At 34.0% G+C, this 23,015-nt stretch overlaps 3 protein-coding genes across 4 annotated transcripts; 2 read left to right on the top strand and 1 right to left on the bottom strand.

Moving 5' to 3' along the window:
- The first annotated feature begins 392 nt into the window (after positions 1 to 392).
- Positions 393 to 10,271, top strand: LOC145601457 (transcriptional adapter ADA2-like). 2 transcript variants are annotated; one of them, XM_081657477.1, is made up of 14 exons: positions 393 to 601; positions 700 to 815; positions 6,415 to 6,470; positions 6,578 to 6,756; positions 6,891 to 6,956; positions 7,144 to 7,269; positions 7,348 to 7,420; positions 7,643 to 7,706; positions 7,786 to 7,814; positions 7,952 to 8,005; positions 8,093 to 8,315; positions 8,737 to 8,947; positions 9,280 to 9,540; positions 9,918 to 10,271. In XM_081657477.1, the coding sequence occupies exons 2-14, from the start codon at positions 760 to 762 to the stop codon at positions 10,107 to 10,109; spliced, it is 1,590 nt and encodes a 529-aa protein (XP_081513603.1). In that variant the 5' UTR covers positions 393 to 601; positions 700 to 759; the 3' UTR covers positions 10,110 to 10,271. The 2 variants fall into 2 exon arrangements, with proteins under 2 accessions (XP_081513603.1, XP_081513602.1); XM_081657476.1 differs by having other exon boundaries at positions 395 to 601; positions 7,786 to 7,835.
- Positions 10,272 to 14,340: 4,069 nt separating this feature from the next.
- On the top strand, positions 14,341 to 16,636 carry LOC145600355 (cytochrome P450 82A4-like). Its single transcript, XM_081656262.1, has 4 exons — positions 14,341 to 14,597; positions 14,683 to 14,890; positions 15,047 to 15,218; positions 16,350 to 16,636. The coding sequence occupies exons 1-4, from the start codon at positions 14,341 to 14,343 to the stop codon at positions 16,634 to 16,636; spliced, it is 924 nt and encodes a 307-aa protein (XP_081512388.1).
- Positions 16,637 to 16,766: 130 nt separating this feature from the next.
- Positions 16,767 to 21,297, bottom strand: LOC145602039 (WPP domain-interacting tail-anchored protein 2-like). Its single transcript, XM_081658148.1, has 5 exons — positions 21,081 to 21,297; positions 19,240 to 19,811; positions 18,112 to 19,157; positions 17,809 to 18,021; positions 16,767 to 17,391 (listed from the first exon to the last, which is right to left on the bottom strand). Exons 2-5 carry the CDS (start codon positions 19,778 to 19,780, stop codon positions 16,975 to 16,977), a joined length of 2,217 nt encoding a protein of 738 aa, XP_081514274.1. The 5' UTR covers positions 19,781 to 19,811; positions 21,081 to 21,297; the 3' UTR covers positions 16,767 to 16,974.
- Between the last annotated feature and the right edge of the window lie 1,718 nt (positions 21,298 to 23,015).

Here is a 23,015-nt window from a genome sequence, read left to right as displayed (position 1 = left end):
AGAACACATCATGTGTCGTTTATACTAAATTACTAATATCTCCTGTTTCCTTTAAATAAAAAAGAAGCACGATGTTTGAAGATCTATAGTAACAATTAGTCAATTACCCTCTTTCTTCATTCCTTAATGCTTGTACCATTTGTATTTTCTAGAGTTTTCATTGTATTAACAGTTAGAAACTTAAATAAAATTATCTTTGGTGAACTTTAATCGATTTTACTGTTTCACTGATATGTTATTTATTAGGAAAAACTACTGATTTTTACAGAATTGAAATGATTATCTTTTCTATGTATATCATCGAATCATAAAACAAAATCTACATTTTAGGAAATGGAATATTACACATAAAAATCTTTGATGTCACAATTCTCATCCTCTCTAGTCACTCCTTAATACCGTTAGGTTTTAAAGCAATCCCACTATTTTATATTTAAGTCATTCACAATTTGTCTCAGTCTTAACAAGTTCAACACTTTCTCCCTCTAAAAAATACCCTCCTATTTCTTCGAATTCTTCATTTTTCCAAATTGAAACCTTGAATTTGAGAATTCTGCAACACTTTTCCACAATTTCGAGTTCTGGGTTACTCGCTTTTCAGGTGAATTCAATTGTTATCTTAGTTTTCTTTGGAATTCAAATTGAATTTCTTTCATTGTTGTAAAAGAAAGCTCAAAATTTTCTAATTTGTTTTTGCAGATTTTGGTGTTGAGTTAGTAAAAAACCAAAAATACCCAGAAATTACGCCATTGGTATTCAATGGGTCGTTCTCGAGCAGTTGTTCCTTGCCCCAGTGATGATGATCCCAACCAAAAGTACGCTTCAATTTATAAGCTATGTTTATTTTATATTCGTTTTTTTTTTTCTTAATATAACACCCTTAATTTTGTTAATGTTGGGTTAACCATTAGTTTGATGGAAGTGTGTGTGTGTGTGTGTGTTTTTATTATTGTTTTTATGATGATTGAATGTTTAGGCCTTGTTTCTTCAATAAATTTGTGTGTGTTTTTTGAATGTTTTGTAGTTGGTTTAAGCATTTGCTTGATGAAATTGTGTCCAATTTTTTTGTTATTACTACGTATGATTATCAAAGGCATTAGGCATTTGTTTGATCAAATTGTGTTTTTTTTTAATAAAAAATTGTTATTATGATAGCCGAATGTTTAAGGCATTTGTTTGATTAAATAGTGATTTTCTAATGTCTTTTGATAATTGAATGTTTAAGGCATTTGTTTGATTAAATTGTGTGTTTTTCTAATGTATTTTGATGATTGAATGTTTTTGAAGTATGAGTTAAGTGCAAGTTTTTTTTTTACTCTTTTCTGTGTTTGATTACTTGGTAATTTGGTATATGTAAGGGAACTTGCACTTGAATTTGTGAGTGATATAAATACGTAAATGATGCTTGGATTGAAGGTTATACGTAATATGCCTTGTCGTTAATGTTGTTAATGTTTCCTTATAATGTCATTTTTGGAAATGGAAAGATAGGATCAGATATAGAAGGTATCATTGTGTTGGGTGCAGTCGAATTGATTTTAGGGACTTGGCTGGGTTGCCTAATTTGATTACAGGATCGAAAGTAAATAAGTGTAGGAATGTGAAGAAATTGGACAATAGCTTCTACTCATACTATAGAAAAAAAGTCGTGGATGCATTGTAGTGTTGCTTAATGGTGGTATGACATTTCAAAAGCTTAGTAGTGGCACACTTATTGTCGAACTATTAGAATTAATTATTACACAATGATTTGTTGGAGATATTAAAGGCAAGTGTGAGCTAGACATGTTGAGTCATGTTTTGGCCTGATTACACCTCAATTTATTGTAATGGTGTCATTTGTTAAAAAGTCAGGTGACCCACGATTCATGTAGCATTGGTTGCCCTTGCATAACAATATTGAATCTCGAAGCCATTGATAATGTAAACAAATATTTACTATTAGGGTCATGCATTGCCCGTGTTTTGAAGGAAAGTGTAGCACAATGTAAGTATCACTAGTCTTTTTGCATAATAAACGTTGGTAAGTAGTAACACTACTCTTGGTTGCCCTTGCATAACAATATTGCATCTCGAAGCCATTGAAAATGTAAACAAATAGTTACTATTAGGGTCATGCATTGCCCATGTTTTGAAGGAAAGTTTAGCACAATAAGTATCACTAGTCTTTTTGCATAATAAACGTTGGTAAGTAGTAACACTACCTCCCCCACACCCACCCACACCCCACCCACCCCCCCCCCCCCCCCCCCCCCCGAAATTCCATTGAAATCCTATAAATTTTTTTTGTGTTTTTGAAACTATACTCTCACTTGCTCGTTGTATTTTTAATTATATCCTTCATAAACCTTTACTAGAAGTTCAATGTTGAATAAGTACTTGTTTTTGTCTAATTAATGAACTTTTTATTACTTAGTATCACCTTTTTCTACTATAGTATTTTTAATTTTTGTACTTTGGACTTGTATCACGGTGAGTATTTTCATCTCAAGGGTTTTGGGTGGTTAAAGGTGGTTATTATATTATTAATTGGACTTGTATCATGATGAGCAAGTATGTTGGCTCACTTCTATTTTTTGATTTAGGTATAAGCGCTTTACTTTTCCTAGGATATATGAAGATGGATAGTAAAGGGTGGTGTTATCACAAATTGTGTTGCCTTACCTTTGTTTAGCCTTTTTCGGCATCATGATTTTCATATCTTATCTTCCCTTTTTTTCAATTATTATCGGAGTATCATATTTGATTTTTCCTATATTGGTTCCCTACTCCTTTCAAAAGGTGATGGAAATAGAGTTTTGTACTTCTTGTTAGTGGTTCATCTTTTGATTTTAGACTTAAGGGCCTTACTTTTCCTACGATATATGAAGATGTTTAGTAAAGGGTGGTGTTGTGATGAAGTGTGTTGCTTTACCTTTGTTTAGCCTATTCAACATCATGATTTTCATATCTTATCTTCCCTTTTCTTAATTATTATTGGAGTATCACATTTGATATTTTCTATATTAGCTCTCTAATCCTTTTCATATCTTATCTTCCCTTTTCTCAATTATTCTCAATTATTATTGGAGTATGAGATTTAGTTTTTCCATATTGGCTCTCTAATCCTTTTCATATCTTATCTTCCCTTTTCTCAATTATTATTGGAGTATCACATTTGATTTTTTTCCATATTGGCTCTTCACATATCTTATCTTCCCTTTTCTCTATTATTATTATTGGAGTATCACATTTGTTTTTTTTCTATATTGGCTCTCTAATCCTTTTCATATCTTATCTTCCCCTTTCTCAATTATTATTGGAGTATCACATTTGATTTTTTCCATATCGGCTCTTTAATCCTTTCAAAGGGTGATGGTCTGATGGAGGTGGTTGAAAGAGTGTTTTATACTTCTTGTTAATGGTTAATCTTTTAATTCAGGTCCAAGCGCCTTACTTTTCCAAGGAAATATGAAGATAACTAGTTACCTTGGTTTAGCCTTTTCAGCATCATGATTTTCATATCTTATATTTCCTTTTCTCCCAATTATTATTGGAATTGGTATGTGAAATCACATTTGATTTTTTCCATGTTGGTCTCCTAATCCTTGATTATTCCCCATTTGGTTTCAATTATTGATATTTCACCCAATAATTGGTTGGCCTAATTAGTGTTGAGCACAAATATAAGTACTAGTATATTTGCTAGGCGCATCTCTTAGAATAATGACCTTTGAAAAATCATCTTCTCTTTATTCACCATTAATATTTCATTATGATAATCCAATGCAAGAAAATAATATGCAAAATCTCCACCAGGATGATGGTCCCAATTTAAGGTTTGTTTTTGATATTTATTACACATTTTTTTTTTTTTTACATGTAATCATTTTGATTCAATCTTTAGTTCATGTGTTTACTTTCGTGCTATGAGAATTTGTTTCTCTTCATTGTGATATCATTCTTTATGAAGAATAGTAAGGTACTTAGTTAGGTATAGACATTTGCAACATCACTCTCTTTTCCCCCCGGTAGAGAGTGGAAAGGAAGGGATTTGAATTGAAATTAATGATGTTTCTTGACTTCATTAGACATTGCTCGTACAATCAAATGATTATTTAATTTAAAGAAATGTGAGTTCTCTCAATCTGTAGTAGAATTTCATGCCTTGAGATCTTCAAATTCTACCTAAAATATAAAGCAATAGCGCCATAGTATAATTTATTTATTTTAATGACATTGTTCGTTATTATCTTTGTGAGACTATTACTACATATCGAAACTTGGCTCTGATACCAAATGTCACATGCTGACTATTTCCCTTAGTCTTTTTGCACACAACCTTCTAGAATCACCACCTATTAGACTCTAGTCAAGGCTCCCAAAGTACTTAGCAAAGCTAAGTGATGATGCTTCGAAGTTAAGGGTGGAAGGTTTAAAGGCACGAGTAAGAAAGTATTTAAGAGAGAGATTTCTCAAAGGATGCTTTGTATTATGCTTGAGAGAGTCTACAATTGTGTGTATGATAAAAAATGAGGGGGATGATCCTTATCTATAGTCCTCCTTACTACCTAGATCTGTAGAACCTTCCTATAAAGAATGCCCATAACCTCCTCAAATGGAGGATTTCACCCACTTAAGTCCTAGAACTTCTACACTATTTTGAGTACATCTCTCTTATGTGCAAGATTTTAGAAAAATCTATACAATTCTAGCTCATAGAGTTTGTACAAGATCGCCCGAACCTCTTAGTGTAATCTGGACGTTTTTGGGCCCCATTTTGAAAAACCGACTTCACCATGATGTTCATTGTCCAAAAAATGGTGGATCCCCAAAAATTGGGCCTAACTTCTATTTTACTTGGACTCAAGAACCCATGTTTGACACGGGTACGTATCCAAGCGTTTGACTTGGCTAATCTGTGAAAAAATTCCATGATTTTGAACTAAAAGTTAAGTGTCCAAGTGTCATACCCATGTGGGGTCCGATACGGATACTTGTGGTGAAATGAAGACTTCGAGTAACATAGGTTTCCTTAATTTTGATTGATGTACTACAAGAATGAGGTCTTAAATAAAATTTGAAGTGTCATTATGATAGATTTTGCTAATTTGTAGATAATCCTAAGTTCGTATTTTAAGCATCCACTTCCACATATCCCACATGGGATGTCAATCATGACAACATTGTTAATTGGTTTTTCTCACTGAGAAATACCACAAGGCTACCGATGCTATGTTTTGACAATAAATATTTCCTAAGGGGCAAGGGGGTGGTATTGAGGATGAGTCTTGGAGGATTAGATAAACATGCCTGGATCTATCTTAATTAAGAGATTTACAATTATATGTGCTATCTTTCTTTGATGTGCATTTTGTTTTTAGAATTTTTTAAGGTGGAAGACATTTCTGGTTTAAAGATATGTAGTGCCTTGGGTGAAGAAGTGCTATAATTTAGAACTAATTATGATACTTTTTGGTCGGTGTGTAAGAGTTGACTAGGCCTGTCAGGTATCATTATTATAATTTAACAATCTTTTTTAACTTCTCACCCCAACTCTCCAAAACCTCATTCCTTGAATTTGTTACACTTTTTTTTGTTGGAATAACAATAACTTCCACCCTCCGAAACTAACACCACCCCACCCCCCCCCCCCCCCCCCCCCAAAAAAAAAAAAAAAAAGACTTTTAATAGCTTCCACTTTTACTTTTTTTATTCTCATGCACTAGCACGGGTACACTGTAGTAGTAAAACTTGTACAGGCCTGCAAAAACCTGTCACCTGGTAAAACCTGGCAAAGTGGATGATTTAAAACTAGATAGAGAGTTAAATTGTTTTCTTTTGGATTTGCTAATCAGTGCAACAGGTGAGGACGAGAGATTTGGAGCTCTAGGGAAGACTGAATATCATGTTGTCTACTAATATTGATTCAAGCTCTTGGAGATTGAGGAAGTAGAGAGGGAAAAAAAAAGGGTCACGAGTGATGGTGGATTTAGGGATTAACATTGTGAGCCCACAATGTGAAGATAAATCCAGTTCCATGAGCTCATGTAGTATTCGAATATAGAGAAAAGGCAAGTTTGGTAATGTGGAACTAGAAACACTCAATATATTGTAGCAATGTTGATGGTGTTATTGGAGAGAAAGAGAATGAGGCCAGTATGTGTGTGCGCGTGCATCCGCGCGACTTTGTTTGAGTGTGTGTGTGTGTGTGTGTTGTACAGTGCCTTTTTTAAGGATAACCTTATTTAATTGCTTCCATAGATTTCAAGTTCGCTACTTCTATTCTTTTATTGACATGTGATTTTTTTTCATGGCTATTGTCTTCCATTTCCTTTATTCTACTTGGATGCCTATCAATTTTATCTGTTCCCTTCATACAAACACTTCTTTATATCCATTATATATTGAGAACTGTCAACTTATCTCTGGTAGATCAAAGAGGAAAAAGGCTGTCTCAAGTGTAGAGAACACCGAGTCTGTAACGGCAGGTATCAAGATCTTACTTTCTGACTGCTTGGTACCAGGATAATATGTGTCATTTCTTCAGGAAAAAAACATATTATTTCTCTTGCTAATCCTCATCCTCCATCATCAGGTCAGGGCTCAAGTGATGGGAAGAAGGCACTCTATCACTGTAATTATTGCAATAAAGATATTTCAGGATTGATTCGCTTTAAGTGCGCAGTGTGTCCAGATTTTGACCTCTGTGTTGAGTGCTTTTCTGTTGGTGCTGAGGTTAATCCTCACAAAAGCAACCATCCATATAGGGTTATGGTAAAAGATATATTTTATTTATTATTTAATTTGTTTTTGCTTCATATATACTTCGTAGTCTTTATTGTTTAAACTTAGCTAGAAATGTTATCATATCTTTTCTTCTTTTCACTGCAATTATTTTACTTTTACAGGATAGCCTGTCATTCCCTTTAATATGTCTTGATTGGAATGCAGATGAAGAGTCATTGCTCCTGGAGGTAATATTATTACTGAGTTTATTCTATATGCATCATGTTTTTGAAATACTTTTTTCTTCCCAAAACTTTTTCTTTTTACTATGCTGGTAATATCAATTATACTGTTAATTTTTTTTATCTGATCGTTGCAGTGTGAGAGTTGTCATCTGGTTGCTTCTTTACTGAACATTCTTCTTCATATGTGCAGGGGATTGAAATGTATGGGCTCGGTAATTGGGCTGAAGTGGCAGAGCATGTAGGAACAAAAAGCAAAACAGAATGTATTGATCACTATAATAATATATACATGAACTCTCCTTGCTTTCCGCTTCCGGTAGTATAACTTTCTTCAACTAAAATTCTTTCCGTTCATTAAACATTAGACTACAACCTCAATATTTTGTCTTTGTAGGACCTGTCTCATGTTGCTGGAAAGAATAGAGAGGAACTTTTTGCTATGGCCAAGGAGCATAGTAACCCTAAAGGTTTGTGATTAATTATTACTTGATGATGCATGTGTTTTCAGAGATTATATATTCAGGATTGAATAATATTTAAAGGAGAAAGGACAAAGCAACTTCTGAAGTAAATAATATGCTATTAAAATTCTGACATATTTGGGGAGTACTGAAAGTTTTTGTTCTTTTTTGTGCTGTTCTGTTCCAAGTTTCTTGTGTTAAACATGTTTGTGTTTGTGTTTCTGATAGATACTGGTCCAGCTCTGAAAGAAGAATTATCGAAAGAAGAGTCTATAAATCCTGGAACAGTAAAGTATGGCCTGTTTCCCTTAAGTTTCTTTAATACCAGTTTTAGGATACTGTCTATCTTCTTACTTTTAATGTCTGTAAAGGATTGAAGAACCGCAGAAAGAAGCTTCAGGTAGTCACTCTTCTCAGGCTGGTATGTGAATCTCAAATTTCTGTTCCTTGTTAATATTTGAATTTTTGCACTGCTTTATATGTATCAGTTAGATTTTAATTTTGCTTCTGGTGTGGATTTTGCAATGATATGGGCAGTTGAGAAGCCAACAAATGTCCTTTCAGCCCAAGATGGGAGTATCAAAGTTGAAGGTCTGATTACAGAATAAGTAATATTTATCACTGTTGTACTTGACAGTTCTTAGACATGTTCTTTGATATAATTGATTGGTTGTGCAGATTCTCACCTCGACCGGAGTGTTGGAGAAAAGAAACCTAGAGCGTCAGCTGATGAAGGACCTCCAGTTACAGATTTATGCGGGTACAATCCCAAAAGAGAAGAATTTGAGGTAGAGTATGATAATGATGCTGAACATTTACTGGCAGATATGGAATTCAAAGACACTGACACAGAAGCTGAACGTGACTTAAAGCTCAAAGTTTTGCGAATCTACAATCGGAGGTTGTCACTAACCCCTTCTTTCTGTTTCTTTCTTTTTTTTTTTTTTTTTTTTTTTTTTTTTTTTTTTTTTTTTTTTGGGGTATGGATTTGTCAGTGGAAAAATAATTCTCATCCTTTGGAATGCTGCCTTATTTTGGGAAGTTTGCAGTATATAACCCAAATTTAAGATTTCTTAATGAATGTATGAGGTGCTAGGAATTTGCACATATTTATTATGTGCTAAGGCACTACCAAGGTGACGGTGTTAAGTGAATGTGCCTTGGTAGTACCAAAGCTGCTCAATAGATTTTGTTACTTATATGCTTTGGTAGCACTCTTTTCTAGACATTAAATTTTGTTGTTGTTGATAATCTATTTGAACTGGTACCCAATCAGCATATAATATAACTTATAAGTGGCATGGGTTGATCTTTGATGTCAGGCTTGATGAGAGGAAGCGTAGGAAGGATTTTGTACTTGAGAGGAATTTACTGTACCCAGATCCTTTCGAGAAAACTTTGACACCTGATGAGAAGGAATTATGCCAGCGTTATAGGGCATTCATGCGTTATCACTCAAAGAAAGAGCACGAGGAGCTGCTGACATCTGTCGTTAATGAACATCGGATTCGCAAAAGATTACAGGATCTACAGGTCTAAGCTAAAAATATTAATTTCTTTGAAGTTTGAACATATACACATTTATGCTTTATATAGTGGCCAAAGTAAGTAGGCAGATTAACTTTAATCTTACTGGTTCTTGAATGAATATCTAGTTTTAGTGAGTCAAAATTTTCTTTCTAAATACTTTCCAACGAAGGATTTATATTTGGCTTTTTCCACTGAATTTCTTCACCAAACTATTTGTCTAAACCTGATAGATTATAGAAGCACTGAAACCAGGGAATTTTCCTGAATTAGTTCCTCAACTTTCTCTGTAAATTTTATATCTTGCTGTGGAATTTATAAGATTTTTTCCTTCGCAGGAAGCTAAGGCTGCTGGTTGCCGCACCTCTGCTGAGGCAGATATATACATAGGGAGGCAGAGGAGGTTGGAAGCAGAGGAAAATGCCCGCAAACAGAGAGAAGGTGTTGAGGCTGGTGCAGGGGGTAAAGTGTTGCTGAGGAATAATAGAGAGTTTGTCAGCAAGGACTCAGCTTCAACAACTACAGGACAGTTTAAGACTAACTCCCTTGACGAGTGGGATATCACTGGGTTCCCAGGGGCTGATCTGCTGTCAGACAAGGTAAGCTCTATTCATAAATTTCCGTCTGTCCCAAGTCCCAACATACAAGTTTTCATGTGCCCTTTGATATGTCTCAATATATACACAATTTTTACTTCGATTATTCATGTGAACTCTGTTGCAAAGTAGCTTACATATCACTATAGAGGGATAGTTCATAGTTGTAGGGATTCAATCCTGTAACAAGTCAACATTTTACTTCCAAATTCCTAATTCCTCCCACTGCAAAAAAGTTTGAGAAAAAAAAGAGGCAGGAAACCTTAACAGGGAATACGAAATTTCAAAACAATTTATATCTACTCCTTAGTAAATATTGTCTTTATGCTCCAACTGGCATATTACTCTATAATGGTTGTGACATTTTTACTTGTATGCAGGAGAAAAAGCTTTGTTCGGAGATTAGGATTCTACCTTCCCATTATCTCAACATGTCGCAAACTCTAACTATGGAAGCATTCAAGGGGAATATTACCAAGAAATCTGATGCTCATGGTTTGTTCAAGGTCGATCCTAGCAAAGTTGATCGAGTGTATGATATGCTTGTGAAGAAGGGAGCTATATCTCAGTGAAGGCCTTGTATGTTCCCATCTTCAGTTTCAACTAAATTTCATTATATTAAACCACAATTTTCGTTGCCTAGGTAGAATAAAGATTTTAAGGATAGACAGACTATGATGTATGTCGAATTTTATTTTATATAATATGCGAACCACATTTATTTTTTGCAATCACCTTATTCCGAGCGCAATGGTTTTGCCAAAATCAATTTGCTATGTGTTACTATATTATGTTTATACATGGGCAAGCTGAGGTGTAGATTGCCAACACCAATTTAATTGCAAGCATGATTTTATTCTGATAGTATGTTTGTATGATTGATTGATTGATTGATTGTATGTGTAGTTTTGGATGACTTTATAGGCTGAGCACCTTCACAATCACATCTCTCCTAAAATTCAAAAATCTGACACACAATGCACAACACAGAAGCCCCTATTATACTTGCCTTCTTTTACCCTTTTTTCTTTACCTTTCTTCATAGCACACGAGGAAAATGCGAGTGTGTGTCAAGTATACCCGAGTGTAGGATAAAATTTTATCTTTCTTTCGATAAAGACATCTCATTTGCTTTCTTCTTGGTGTCTCATTGGATTATTCACTCTGTTACATCTCCATCATTCACCCTTTGTTTTTGTTCTTTTATTTCATCTTCTTCTCAATTTACAGTAATTAGGGATTAAATCACTTATTCAAGCACTGGAACAAAACACTTCCACCCAATTCGTGTTTACTATACCTAACCCCCCCCCCCCCCCCCCCTCCCCTCTCTTTATGTACAGGTTTAACCAATTTTCTGTGTTTGTTGAGTGTAAAATGTTTATTACTAGGAAATTAAATTTCCTTTTTTTTTTTTTTATTTTATTATTATTATTATTATTATTTTTTTTTTTTTTTTTTTTTTTTTTTTTAAGTAAAGAAGTGATGTAAAGTTTTCCTTGATGGTAATTTTTTTTAATTTTTTATTTTAAAAAAATTCAAAGTCATTTTCCTCTTTAGCATGTCATAAACTCATACAATCATACATAAATGGCTTTAGTTTATTTGCATCTATTAGAGACATTCTGGCTGAATTTATTTAACTATTGCCAACTTTTTGATAGTGGAAATATATTTTTTTACTAATAAACACTTAACAGTTAACACTTCATTTTTTTTCTAAAATTAATTGTTTTACAATGGATGTGACACTTTTTAAGCAATGAATACACTAGAAAGTAGAAATCAGAGGTGTTCATAAGTGGTTAGCCGTTAGAAAATAATCGTTTTGGCTATTAGATGTTTTGGTTCGACATTGGTGTGAATCATAGCCGTATTGTTTAGACTGGTTAACATAAATCATTAATCAATGTTCTTCTTCTTCTTCTTTTTTTTTTTTTTTTTTTCTTTTTTTTTTTTTTTTTTTGAGATAGACAATTACAAAATTTAAAAATGCATGATTATGGCTAATAAAAAAAGTATGTATTAAACCAAGTTATACATGCATCACCCCTACTCTAAGTAATAATGCGGCATGGTGATTTGTTTGGGACGAGAGGTTAAATATATAAATCTCAGCCCCTCCTATATATTCGGTCAAGATCAGTAACTATTAATCATTTTTTAACGGTAACATACGGGAGGACCCTCCTCCTATCACAGGAAGGGGGATGAGCAGTTGAACTCAGGTCACACTCGGGGGAGATAGAGGGACTAACCATCCCTCCACTCCTCACTCCTCTAGTCACTACCTTCATTAAACTTATACTGAAGTGAGCACTTTAAAACAAATTGGAGGAAGTAATATTATTTTTGTACATACAATCTACTTTATTTTTTACGTGCTATATTGCCTATGTGTTTCCATTATAGACTCATTCTATTTGCTTGGCGTCGCTTGGTGCATGCATATTCATTTTTGATAGGTTAATACCATATCAATTTCTTTCTAAGTGCGGAAAGTAAAATTATTTCTTTTGCTCAACTATCTCAAAATTAGACACGTCCTCAAATTATATATACCTTTTAGTAGTGCATGTATACGATTTACCTACATATTTAATTTTTTGAGGTAAACTTTAGAGTAGTACTAACTATTTATATCAAATTTAATTCCCACCATTAAACCATTATTCTTTGTTGCGCATATTCTTGGTGCTATAAATAATAGTGACACTTTGAGTGCATATTCATCTACAATCTTTTATCAATAGTTCGCTCTTCTTTTTCAAATTACAAACTATACAATTTCAGAGCTTCAGCAATGTCATCAATTTCTTCTTTCAAGATTGGTCTTTTCCTTGTGCTATGGCTCCTCGTAATAGCGGGTTCTCTCTCTGATCCCCTTCCTCGTTATAGAATCCTTTATACTTTCTCTTATCGTCGAAATTTTGTTTTTACACATATTATTATTTCAAATTACACCTTTTAACATGATCACAATAAAAACATGATACTTTTGATTTATGATATGATTAAACTTCGTTTTAATGGTTTTAACGTATAAATGCATGTAGTAGTAGTAGTTAATATATCTATACTTTAAAATGACACCCGCTTTTTTAATTTAATATTTGCAAAAAAAAAACAATTTCACATCTCTAGATGACTAGATGATTTTCTATTCATTATCAAGCTAAGTATTGAGTGAATTTTCAAAAAATTATATCTCTACTCCTAATTATTAATCAATCATAAATCGGTCTATATATAAGTCTATTACGTTACATGGTACAATGATATAAAATATAATTATATAAGGAGATGTAACCCTATAAGTTTATGATAAATTAAAGTAAAATAGAAAACTACTTAATATTTGTTGTACAAGAAGTGTTGAATTTCATTGTAAAAGATGATTCAATTTATTCAAGAGGAATTTTACTCGACTAAATTAAATCTATTTCTTTTTGTCTGGATAATTTTCAGGTGGATTTTGGAGAGTTGAAAGCTCAAGAAGTTTAATATCACCACGTTGTACGAAATCAACAGACTGTATCCCAAATTGCCCTCATTGCATACATGTTTCATGCCTTAGTACTTGGTGCGTTTGTGGCTGCGGTCCTCCATCAACATAATTTTATTAAATCAGCACATAATTATTGTAACAAGCATTTCCCAAATAATGATTCAATTTTTCACATCTTATTATCTCTTTTTAAGTTTTTAATTATGTATGTAGGTGAACGATTGAATCTTTTATTTGAGACTTTTTACATGGGATGTTTGTTATGAAATAATATAAAGTATTAGCCCTCCAAATTAATGAAGATACTCGTATTTTACATTTTATTACTCTTTCTGACTCTATATAATGGAGTATTTGTTTTTTAGCTATGAAATTATATGGTGTAAGTCCGCATAGAAAAGAGCCAAGTTTAGAAGAAAGCGAGAAACAAAGTTGGTGTATTTTTGTGTAACAAATACTCCTTTTGCCCCTTATTATCTTCACCATCTACTTTTTTGTGGTCCGATCCTTTTTCACTTTCTTTATAATTTTTCAATGTAGACAATTAGTCTCAACTCTCATGTAAGTTATTTTCTGTGATATATAAATAGAAAATAGTAATTAACTTGTGTTTCAATAAATAACTTTGAGTTGTTTAGACGATTTTGGCTTTTGTTTACATGAGGTAATAGTAATTTCAGTGCAGTTTAGGGTTCGACACATACATAGAAGTATTAGTTATTATAGTTAGTAGTCTTAATTAGTACGAATAAATTATGAAAACACTGCGATTAATCTAAAATTGATGAAAAATGCAAGAGTAATACAAAGTAATGCAATTTATCAGTATTGAAGTGAGCATTCATTAGTGTAAAATTATGGTCAATATTTAGTCAGGCTAAAACATCAGATTAGACCAAACCTGAAACCTCACTACAATCGGACCTAAACACCATGTTATTAGCTAGATTGTTAGATATTTCATGTGATATAAAGAACATACCATGTGTCTTAGATTGCCGAATTAGTATATAATTTTTTTGTAAGGTAATATGAAAAACCCTACTGAATCGGCACCTCTCACATGTTAATGCTTGAGACTAGAGGAGGAGGTAACAAAATCCTCCAACTCCCAAACAATTGTAGTTGGTGGAGTTTGAATTTATTACCTCAAAGTCACAAGGTGAGTTTCCCACCAACCCACATGTCATAATCTTGACATTGATTTGTCTATATATATATATATATAAGTCGAATTTGACAATTGTAAAAAGAAGTTAATTAAGACATTTGTACGTAGACCAACCATAGAGTTAATGGAGCTCTTTACACCATCTATTCTACTTGTTATAGCCATTATCTTAACCCCCACAATTTCCTCCTTACTTAAAACATACACACACCCAATCAAGAAGAAACAAGCCCTAAAAGCCGAGGGCCTCTTAAGCACCTCCACCTTGCCTCATAAAGTGTTAGCCACCATGGCTGACAAACACGGACCGATATTCCGGATCAACCTCAGTGTAAACCAAGCCTTGGTGATCAGCTCGCGCTTGGGAGATGGCAAAGAAGTGTTTACAAACAAACGATAAAGCCGTCTTAGGACGAGGAAAATCAATAGCTGCTAAGTTAATGTGTTACAATTATGCTATGTTCAGTTTAAGTCCTAAGGGTGATCAATATTGGCGTAACATACGTGTAATTGTTGTACATGAACTTCTTTCTAACCAACGTTGCAACATGCTTTTGGATGTTTTAGAATCCGGGGTAAGAAAATCTGTAAGAAAGATGAATGAACATTGGAAGAAAAACGAGTTCGAGTTAAGATACACCATGCTAGGCGGAGTCCTTGTAGATTTGACAAAGGTTTATGGAGAGCTTACTTTGAATTTGAGTGAGAATTATATCAGGGAAACAACTAGGGGAGGGTGGTGAAGCCGGGTTGCGAATCCATGAGGCCATAAGAGGGTTCTTTGAGCATATGGGGTGCTTTGCTATTGGAGATGCACTACCATTCTTAAGGTGGGTGGACAAGAAAAGGGTATGAAGAAGTGTTTTAAAGAGTTAGATGCTATTTTACAAGCATGGCTTGATGAGCATAAGATGAAGAGATCTAATGATGTGAAGAATTATGTTGATGAGGAATTTATGGATGTAATGATTTCTGTGCTTGATAGTGATGCAAATGTTGATGGTAATTTTGATGTTGATACAATTAACAAGTCTACTTGTTTGGTATGTCATTCGACACTCCTTTGTTCTTTAGAGATTTTTTAAAATATTACTCCCTCCGTCCCAGAATATCTGACACAATTAGTCCATGTTGCACACATATGTCAATACACTAGTTTGACTTTATTTTTATAGACTCGTAATTAAATATTAATTAAAATTATTTTAAAAGTTATAATATGAAACTTTATGTTAATACCTATCTAACAACATATCAATGCTAAAATATATTTTTATTAGTAAAAAGTTATGGTCAAATCTAATACATGAACAGTGAAAAAAGTCCACCGTTTCAAATATTCTGAGACGGAGGGAGTACACTTTTTCTCTCTATATAATTTTTTATTATTTTTTGACATTCTCTCTCCTAATAACCATCCAAGTTGTTGGCTTACTCTAATAAGTAATACTCCCTCCGTCCCCAAATGATAGTCCCTTACGGCATATTTTTAGTCCCAAATTGATAGTCCCATTTGCTTTTTTCAAGTACCATTAATATCAATTTTTTTATCAAAATTCTCTCCAATTGCAACAATATTTGTGCAAATTTAAGTTTTCAATGTAAATTTTGTTTTTCAATGTACTTTTATTACTTTCTCTCTCTACTATTTTACATACCCAATGTAAATTTATATTTCCAATGTAATTTTACTACTTTTATTTAAGTTTCTTAATTCCCGTGATTTTTGCCCATAAGGGACTATCATTTGGGGACGGAGGGAGTAACATTTATTTTGTGTTGTTCATCAGGCGATAACATTAGGAGGAAGTGATACAAACTAGGTAACGCTAACATGCAGGGCCTTCTCACTCATGTTGAACAACCCTAGAGTAATGAAGAAAGCTAAAGAGGAACTAAACATTCAAATTGGAAAAGAGAGGCAAGTGACCATTTTCGATATCCCTAAACTTGAATACCTCGGAGCAATAGTGAAAGAAACATTAAGATTATACCCACCGGCACCCTTAATGCCCCTAGGGAGTTCGTCGAGGATTGCATAATTGGTGACTACCATGTTAATAGTGGTACAAAGCTTAATAGTGAATCTCTCTAAAATTTCTAGAGGTCCTTGAGTTTGGGACAATCCTTTAGAGTTTCGTCCTGAGAGATTTTTGAACACACACAAAAATGTGGATGTTAAAGGGCACCATTTCGAGTTGATCCCATTTGGTGCTGGTAGAAGAATATGTCCTGGGATATCCTTTGGTCTTCAAGTGGTGCACCTTACCTTGGTTACATTCTTGCACACCTTTGAGTTTTCGACCCAACACAATGCTCCTGTCGATTTGAACGAGAGCTTTGGATTGACTAGCATGAAGGTTGAACTACTTCAAGTTCTATTAAATCCTAGCTTATCTTCTGAGACATATGCATCCTAAGTTGTTCATTTTCCTACAATACATGATCAAAAAAATAATACTTTGTACTACACTTACAAAAAAAAAGTTTATAAACCAAGGCAACATCCCAATAGGAAATATTTTCCAGTATAACAAATCAATCAAATAATAATTTAAGTGTTTCATAGCTATCTATATAATTTACATGTCTACACAGTTCTATGGTTATTACAAAATCTAATATTACAACATTCAAAGAATTTCCAAATAAACCGATTATCTCTTCTACATGCATGCTCTCCTACAATCAACAATTACATACAAAATCGTTACAAAACAAACTAACCCAAAGAATAAAAAAGGACTATGCACTCTATCTATTGGAAGTTGAGATGTTGAAGTCTCGTAATAATAGAATACATGTCTTGCCAATTGATGTACATAACTATAATAGACAACACTAAAACAAAAACTGCGCTAAAAACGAAGGACTTCTTTGCTACATACTTGTTCTTCATCTTGCCTCCATTGTCTTGGAGAATACAATCAGTGGTATCTTCATGGTTAGAAACAACAGAAGCTGCAGCATCAGCATTATATTTGGAGGAGCCTGCAGTTTCTGCGTTGTCACGGTCTTTATAATTGACAGCAACAGAATCTGCAGCATCATCAACACATTTGGAAGAATCTGCAGTTTCTGCTTCATCATGGTTTATGCAATTGGCAGCAACTGCATCAAATTTGAAAGAACCTGCAGCTTCACATGTGTTGGTCTCTTCCGATGGCTCATCTAACTGTGGCAGAAAAAAAAAGAAGGCATACTGATGTTATACACTAATCAAGGACAGCAAGATGCAAAAATTTCGGAAATTACATGTATCATACTATGATGTTATCTATTTATCTCAAACTTATGATCTAGCACTTTAGCCACAAGTACCAAGACATATACAAGCTTTGACAATATGCACTCGCCAACTCATTTGTAGTAGCTAGTCTCATAATAATGACCATTTATCTCATCCTATCCCTCTAAAGAAAGAGCCTATATTGATATAAAAAGTCCACTCTCACCCTTCAAGCTCTGAGGGGGGAGTAGGAAAGTCATGACGAATCTCACAAGTAAAATTTCAGATACATCTGAGGTGTCTAACAGTCCAGAAATTACAAAATAAAGAACAGGAGTTAAAATCTGATGTATGATTCCGCACCTGGTTACTGGCAGTGGTAGAAGATGGAGTCTCCACTACCTCCTCTTTATTTGAGAGTGTTGTGGTTATACCATTAGCAGTCTTATCTATGGTAGACTCCATCTCTTTTCTGTCAACGTCGCCTTTGTTGCTTTGATTAGCCTTGAATGAGTTTCTTCTCATCTTGCGCAACTCTTCCAACAATATGGTGTTTTCTCTTGCTAAAGAAGATAGCTGCAAAATTGGAATTTCATTATTCATGTAATGTTTGGAAAATGTCCGCGTTATACTTTTATGACAGAAAAGAGAAATTAATTTGCATACCTGCTTTTGAACCCTCGTTCTTTCAGTTTCCAGCTGCATAACCATGTCAGTAATAAGCTTTGCCCCGTCACTAATTTCCTTTGCCCTGGCTACTTTCATTTTGTTAGCTACTTTCAGACTTTCTGCCAACTTTTCATTTTCAGACTTCAGATTGCCTATTTCTTTGCCAAGTTCTATGTTGGTTTCTGCTAATTCAAGGGAATGCTTTTCTGCATTATCTGCCTTACTCTCAGCTTTTGAGAACTTCGATTTTAGCTCCTCGATCAATGTTTCCATATCCCAGATGGCTGAGTACAGCATATTTTGCTGCTCTTGACTGGCATCAGCGAAAGTCTTTGAAGTTTGCAGTTTTACTTCCAACTCTCTCACTTCTTTTTCTAGAACAGTTATCTTCTCTTCATTACTATCACCGGCTTTAAGGAATACCACTTCTTCTCTAAGCTCTACATTCTCTTCTGTTAAAGTGGCTAATTTCTCTTCTGCATCATGAGCCCTAGTTTCTGCCATAATAGCGTGTTCTCTTAAAGCTTCAGTAGCGTCCTCCATCTCAGAAAGTTGCTCCTGACTTGCTTCATAAGAGGCATTCGCCTCTTGTAACTTTGACTCAGAAGCTTGCAGCTTCTTTTCAAGCTCTTCTAACTTCTGCTCCAACTTATCTTTCTTTTTCAGTTGTTCTAAGCTATTTTCAAGCTTGGATTTCAACTCCTCTTCTCTCTGAACTGAGCAATGCATATTAAACTCGTAGATTTGGAGTCGTGACATCATTTCCTTTGCAATCCCCATAAATACCTGAGAAGAATGTTCTACTTCTAACAATCTCTCTAAAGCAACTCCTAAAAATGCTTCCATGCCCGAGGCAACCTCATTTGTTAGTGAGAGTTCCGATTCCAGCTCTTCCTCCCTTTTTTTCAATTCTAGTAATCGTTTCTCAAGATTGAGTTCTGCAGCAAAAGATTTTTCCAACATGCTTAGCACAAGTCTTTGCTGCCCCGCATTCTGCAAATCATAATGTGACCTCTCCAGATCCTCGTTTTCAATCGAGTATGCTGCAGATAATAGAGGATCCTGATAAGTACAGAAATTGATAATTTGACTCTAGTTTCTGTTTTTAAAAAATCACTAACTTACTACTTTTCTCGCGAAAAAATGAGAGTGTTTTGTGAAATTTTGCCAATTGCCTCTTCAACTCTAAAAGTTGCTCCTGTAAATGCCTCCAGGAATTTTCAGAACCCTGCAATTTCCCTTGGAAAATAGTAAATATATCTCTTCTTAGTTTAAACAAACATGTCTTCTGCTGTGCATCATTGATCTTGGCTTGAAGGACTTCTAAGAAATTCCCCAACTCGGTGACCTCCGAATCTAGATATTCAAAAGAAAGATCAAAGATAAGAGCCTTCTCAATTTCTACTTCCGAGATTTTGCTGTTCTGCATGGACAACTCTCCAAGTCCGATCTCTCCAAGGGAAACAATTGTCATATAAAGATCTAAGTTTACCAGCTTCTCAGAAAAGTATGCTAAATCCAAGTCCAATAAAGTCAGCAACTCCATGAGCATAGTTGGTTCCATCAAACCATTTTCGCTAATGGAAACTCCGTTGGATAGGGTATTACAAGAAGATTTAGAATCAGCATCATCTACGCCATTGGATATACAAGCATCCATTCCCATAGGTAATTATTCCAGTTCACAAGTCTGGCTACTGTGAAGGACAGTTAAAATAAGCCTAATTAGTACTAATTATAAAATAGTACAAAATTTTCATTCGTCATATAGCACAAACAAGGAAAGAAGATGACTTCTTTTTACTAAGCTATATATAATAACAAACAACATATTGGATGCCAACTATTATGGGTGGTATAGTCTTAGAGGGCGGTACTCAAGACCTAAGAATAGAACCGAATCTTGTCAACAGCGCTATTTTACGTGGCTCTTCAACAGTCGGGGGATTAGGAAGAGAGGGGGCAGTAAACAAGTTCACTAGAATCACTACCTATTCCAACATCAAATAAATATCATAATATGAAGGGTCGACTTTAAATTTTCAATCAAATAGTGGATAATGTAGCATACATGACTCAATAAATCACTACTGCAGAACATTATGACAATTTCAACACCATTGAACAATTCATCACAATAAAAATGCTTAATCCACCATTCCACCTTACTACTTCAATCAACTACTAGACTCGATTCGCTACTGTAGAAGATTATGCCAATTTAAATCCACCAATGAACAAGTCAGAAGATGTTGCCAAATCAACCACTATTACCCTCAAGTCAAATCTCTCTAAGAACTTCAAGCTGAAGTCAACAAAGATTCCCAATCTCCCAAATCTTAATCCATTCACAAACTTTACCACATACACTTCCACATTACAAAATTCATCATACCAATTGACCACTCAATGCACCAAATTCAACACACAGCTATAAAAATTCGACATGCTCGATTAGTCGAACAGTCATAACCGTTATGAACTCGACAACCCTCATTCAAAAGTAGTATTAACTACAAATTCAATAGCTCAATTCTTTAAACTAGTCTCCCAACTAGTAAAATTGACCACTTCTACATCCTTCAGTCAAGTATCATCTCTTCTAATTTCAGCTGAATTCATTAATTATGACATGCAACTCTCATAATTCATCAAATTTATCACACCAAGTATAAAACTTCCAAAATTAAATTAAACTTAACTCAATCCTAAGTTCAATATGCATAATTCAACCCACATCACCAATTATACCCCTTAAAACCATACATCAAAAAAATTTAAAACTTCATGCAAAAAAATTGAATAAAGAAAAGTCAACTACCCATCAAAAATCAAGAACAAAAATTGCCAACCCAATTATACATATTGAGCTAAAAAAACAATTAAATTACATGTAACACAACATTATAATAAGAATTAACAAGAATTAGTAATCAAAAAAATGAAGAGTGAAGATTAATCCATACCTTAAGAGAGAGAAAATGTTGATAATCTTTTCTTTTTTTTTTTTAAAAAAAAAAAAAAATTATTTTTGTAGCAAGAATGCTCTGTTTTTTTGTTGTTGTTTTTGTATTTTTGGTTAAGTTTATCAGTCAGAGTCAATCACGGGGGTGAGTTCTAAAATACGCCAGGGGTGCGCAGGATAAGAAATTTAAGAGAGTAGAAATTGGACCGGTGATAAAAGCGTTGGAAAAGTGCGCACGTTAGTGTAAAGCGTTGGGTAGTTGAATGATTGAACGAGTGGCGGGTGGGGTTGATCGTGGAGCGTATAAAACTTGCTTGTGGACAAAGACAAAACCACCTTAGACATGTAATTTAATGTTATTTTATTTAATTATTTATTGATTATCTATATCATATGGTTTTAAAGTAATTTTATTATTATTATTATTATTGATTATCTATATGTATATCATATGGTTTTGGTGGAATATTTATGGTAAAGGAGTTCACTTTTATGTTCTTGAGGAGGGAAACTTGGAGTAGTGGAATTTAGAGTTAAGACTTAGCTTTTACCTAATTTAATTTTAAGTTATACATTCCATAATAAGCATTATATAACTTCTTATGATGTCTAGTGTGTTATTGTGGTCCTATTTGAATTACGAGTAGCTGATTTGTCTAGTTTTGTTAACTGATAATTTGATACTAGTTATTTATGTAAATGAGTTAAGTGAATACTCTCTCTGTCTCTTAAAGATTGTCCTATTCTCTTTTTGAAGTCATTCTTACAAGAATGATTCATATCATAATATTGATGAAAAGCCGCAACTTTATTGTCACAAAATGTCACAAAAGTGATTTTTAATCTCATCGTTTTTCTTTTTCATCTCAACAAAAAGTTAAGCAGTCATAAAGTAAAATATGACTATGGGACAAACAATTGGACTCGGAAGGATTCATTATTAATATAATGAACTATGACGATGTCATCGTCATTGAAATACCATATGGTGGAATCTTGGTAAAGTGTAGTATTTGACAAAGTCTAGGATAAGAACCATGGAATAGTCGTATCACCATTGCAACATTACATACTAACATACACAAACTATACTTTCAAATAGCTCTTCAAACTATCCTTTAGGGCTCAAACCTTTCTCACAATCCACTCTCAACCAAAAACTCCCGCTACAAATTTGGACTTGTCAAATACCTCTATAAGCTCTAAACTTCTCCCAATCACACACACACACTGTTTTATAGGTACGTTATAAAGTTTGCAACATGAATTGCATTATGGAAGTATTTATCAATAATTGGCATTAATAATCCTTCTAAGTGTTAGTATCACAAATGATGTTTGTGTGAATTGACTTAACGTTGTTTGAGTTATTTACTTATTATAATTACATTGTTCATTCACCTATTTTAATCACTTTCCTAAAACGCGTGGTACAACTAAAATGGGGGTTTATATGACAAAATCGAGCCCTTTTTATGCAAGTCATGCAACCATGTAAGGCCAGGTTAGTGCTTAAAATGAGAGTAAGACCAATTAATATTAAGCCCACTAAACATAACTTGGAGTCTAACAAAGCCCAAGACCTTGACCCTACTACGTTGTACTATAGCTCATATGGCCTATCTAAGCCCAACTGGGCAAAGACGGATGGACCTAAGTAACCAAATTCGGAGTACTTGACTACTTGTATTTTCTAACTTCATAGACTTCAATACTTCATTCACTTGTTGTGTTAGGATTTAGGAATTGAGGAATGAGGATCATATCATGGAGTCGAGGGATGTTTTGTCCCTTTCTCCCCCAGAATAGACCTGGGTTCGATCCTCACCCCACCCCTCTTGTGATTGGAGGGACACCCCTAGTATCTTACCGTGTAAAAAATAAATATAAAAATAAAAATTGTTGTTAGGAACATTGTTCAAACGATCATACCACA

The sequence above is a fragment of the Chenopodium album genome, chromosome 21 (genome assembly GCF_948465745.1).
Source record: "Chenopodium album chromosome 21, dcCheAlbu1.1, whole genome shotgun sequence".
Taxonomy (NCBI): Eukaryota; Viridiplantae; Streptophyta; class Magnoliopsida; order Caryophyllales; family Amaranthaceae; genus Chenopodium; species Chenopodium album.
The sequence above is the reverse complement of the archived record's forward strand: the minus strand, read 5'-3'. Positions and strand labels throughout refer to the sequence as shown.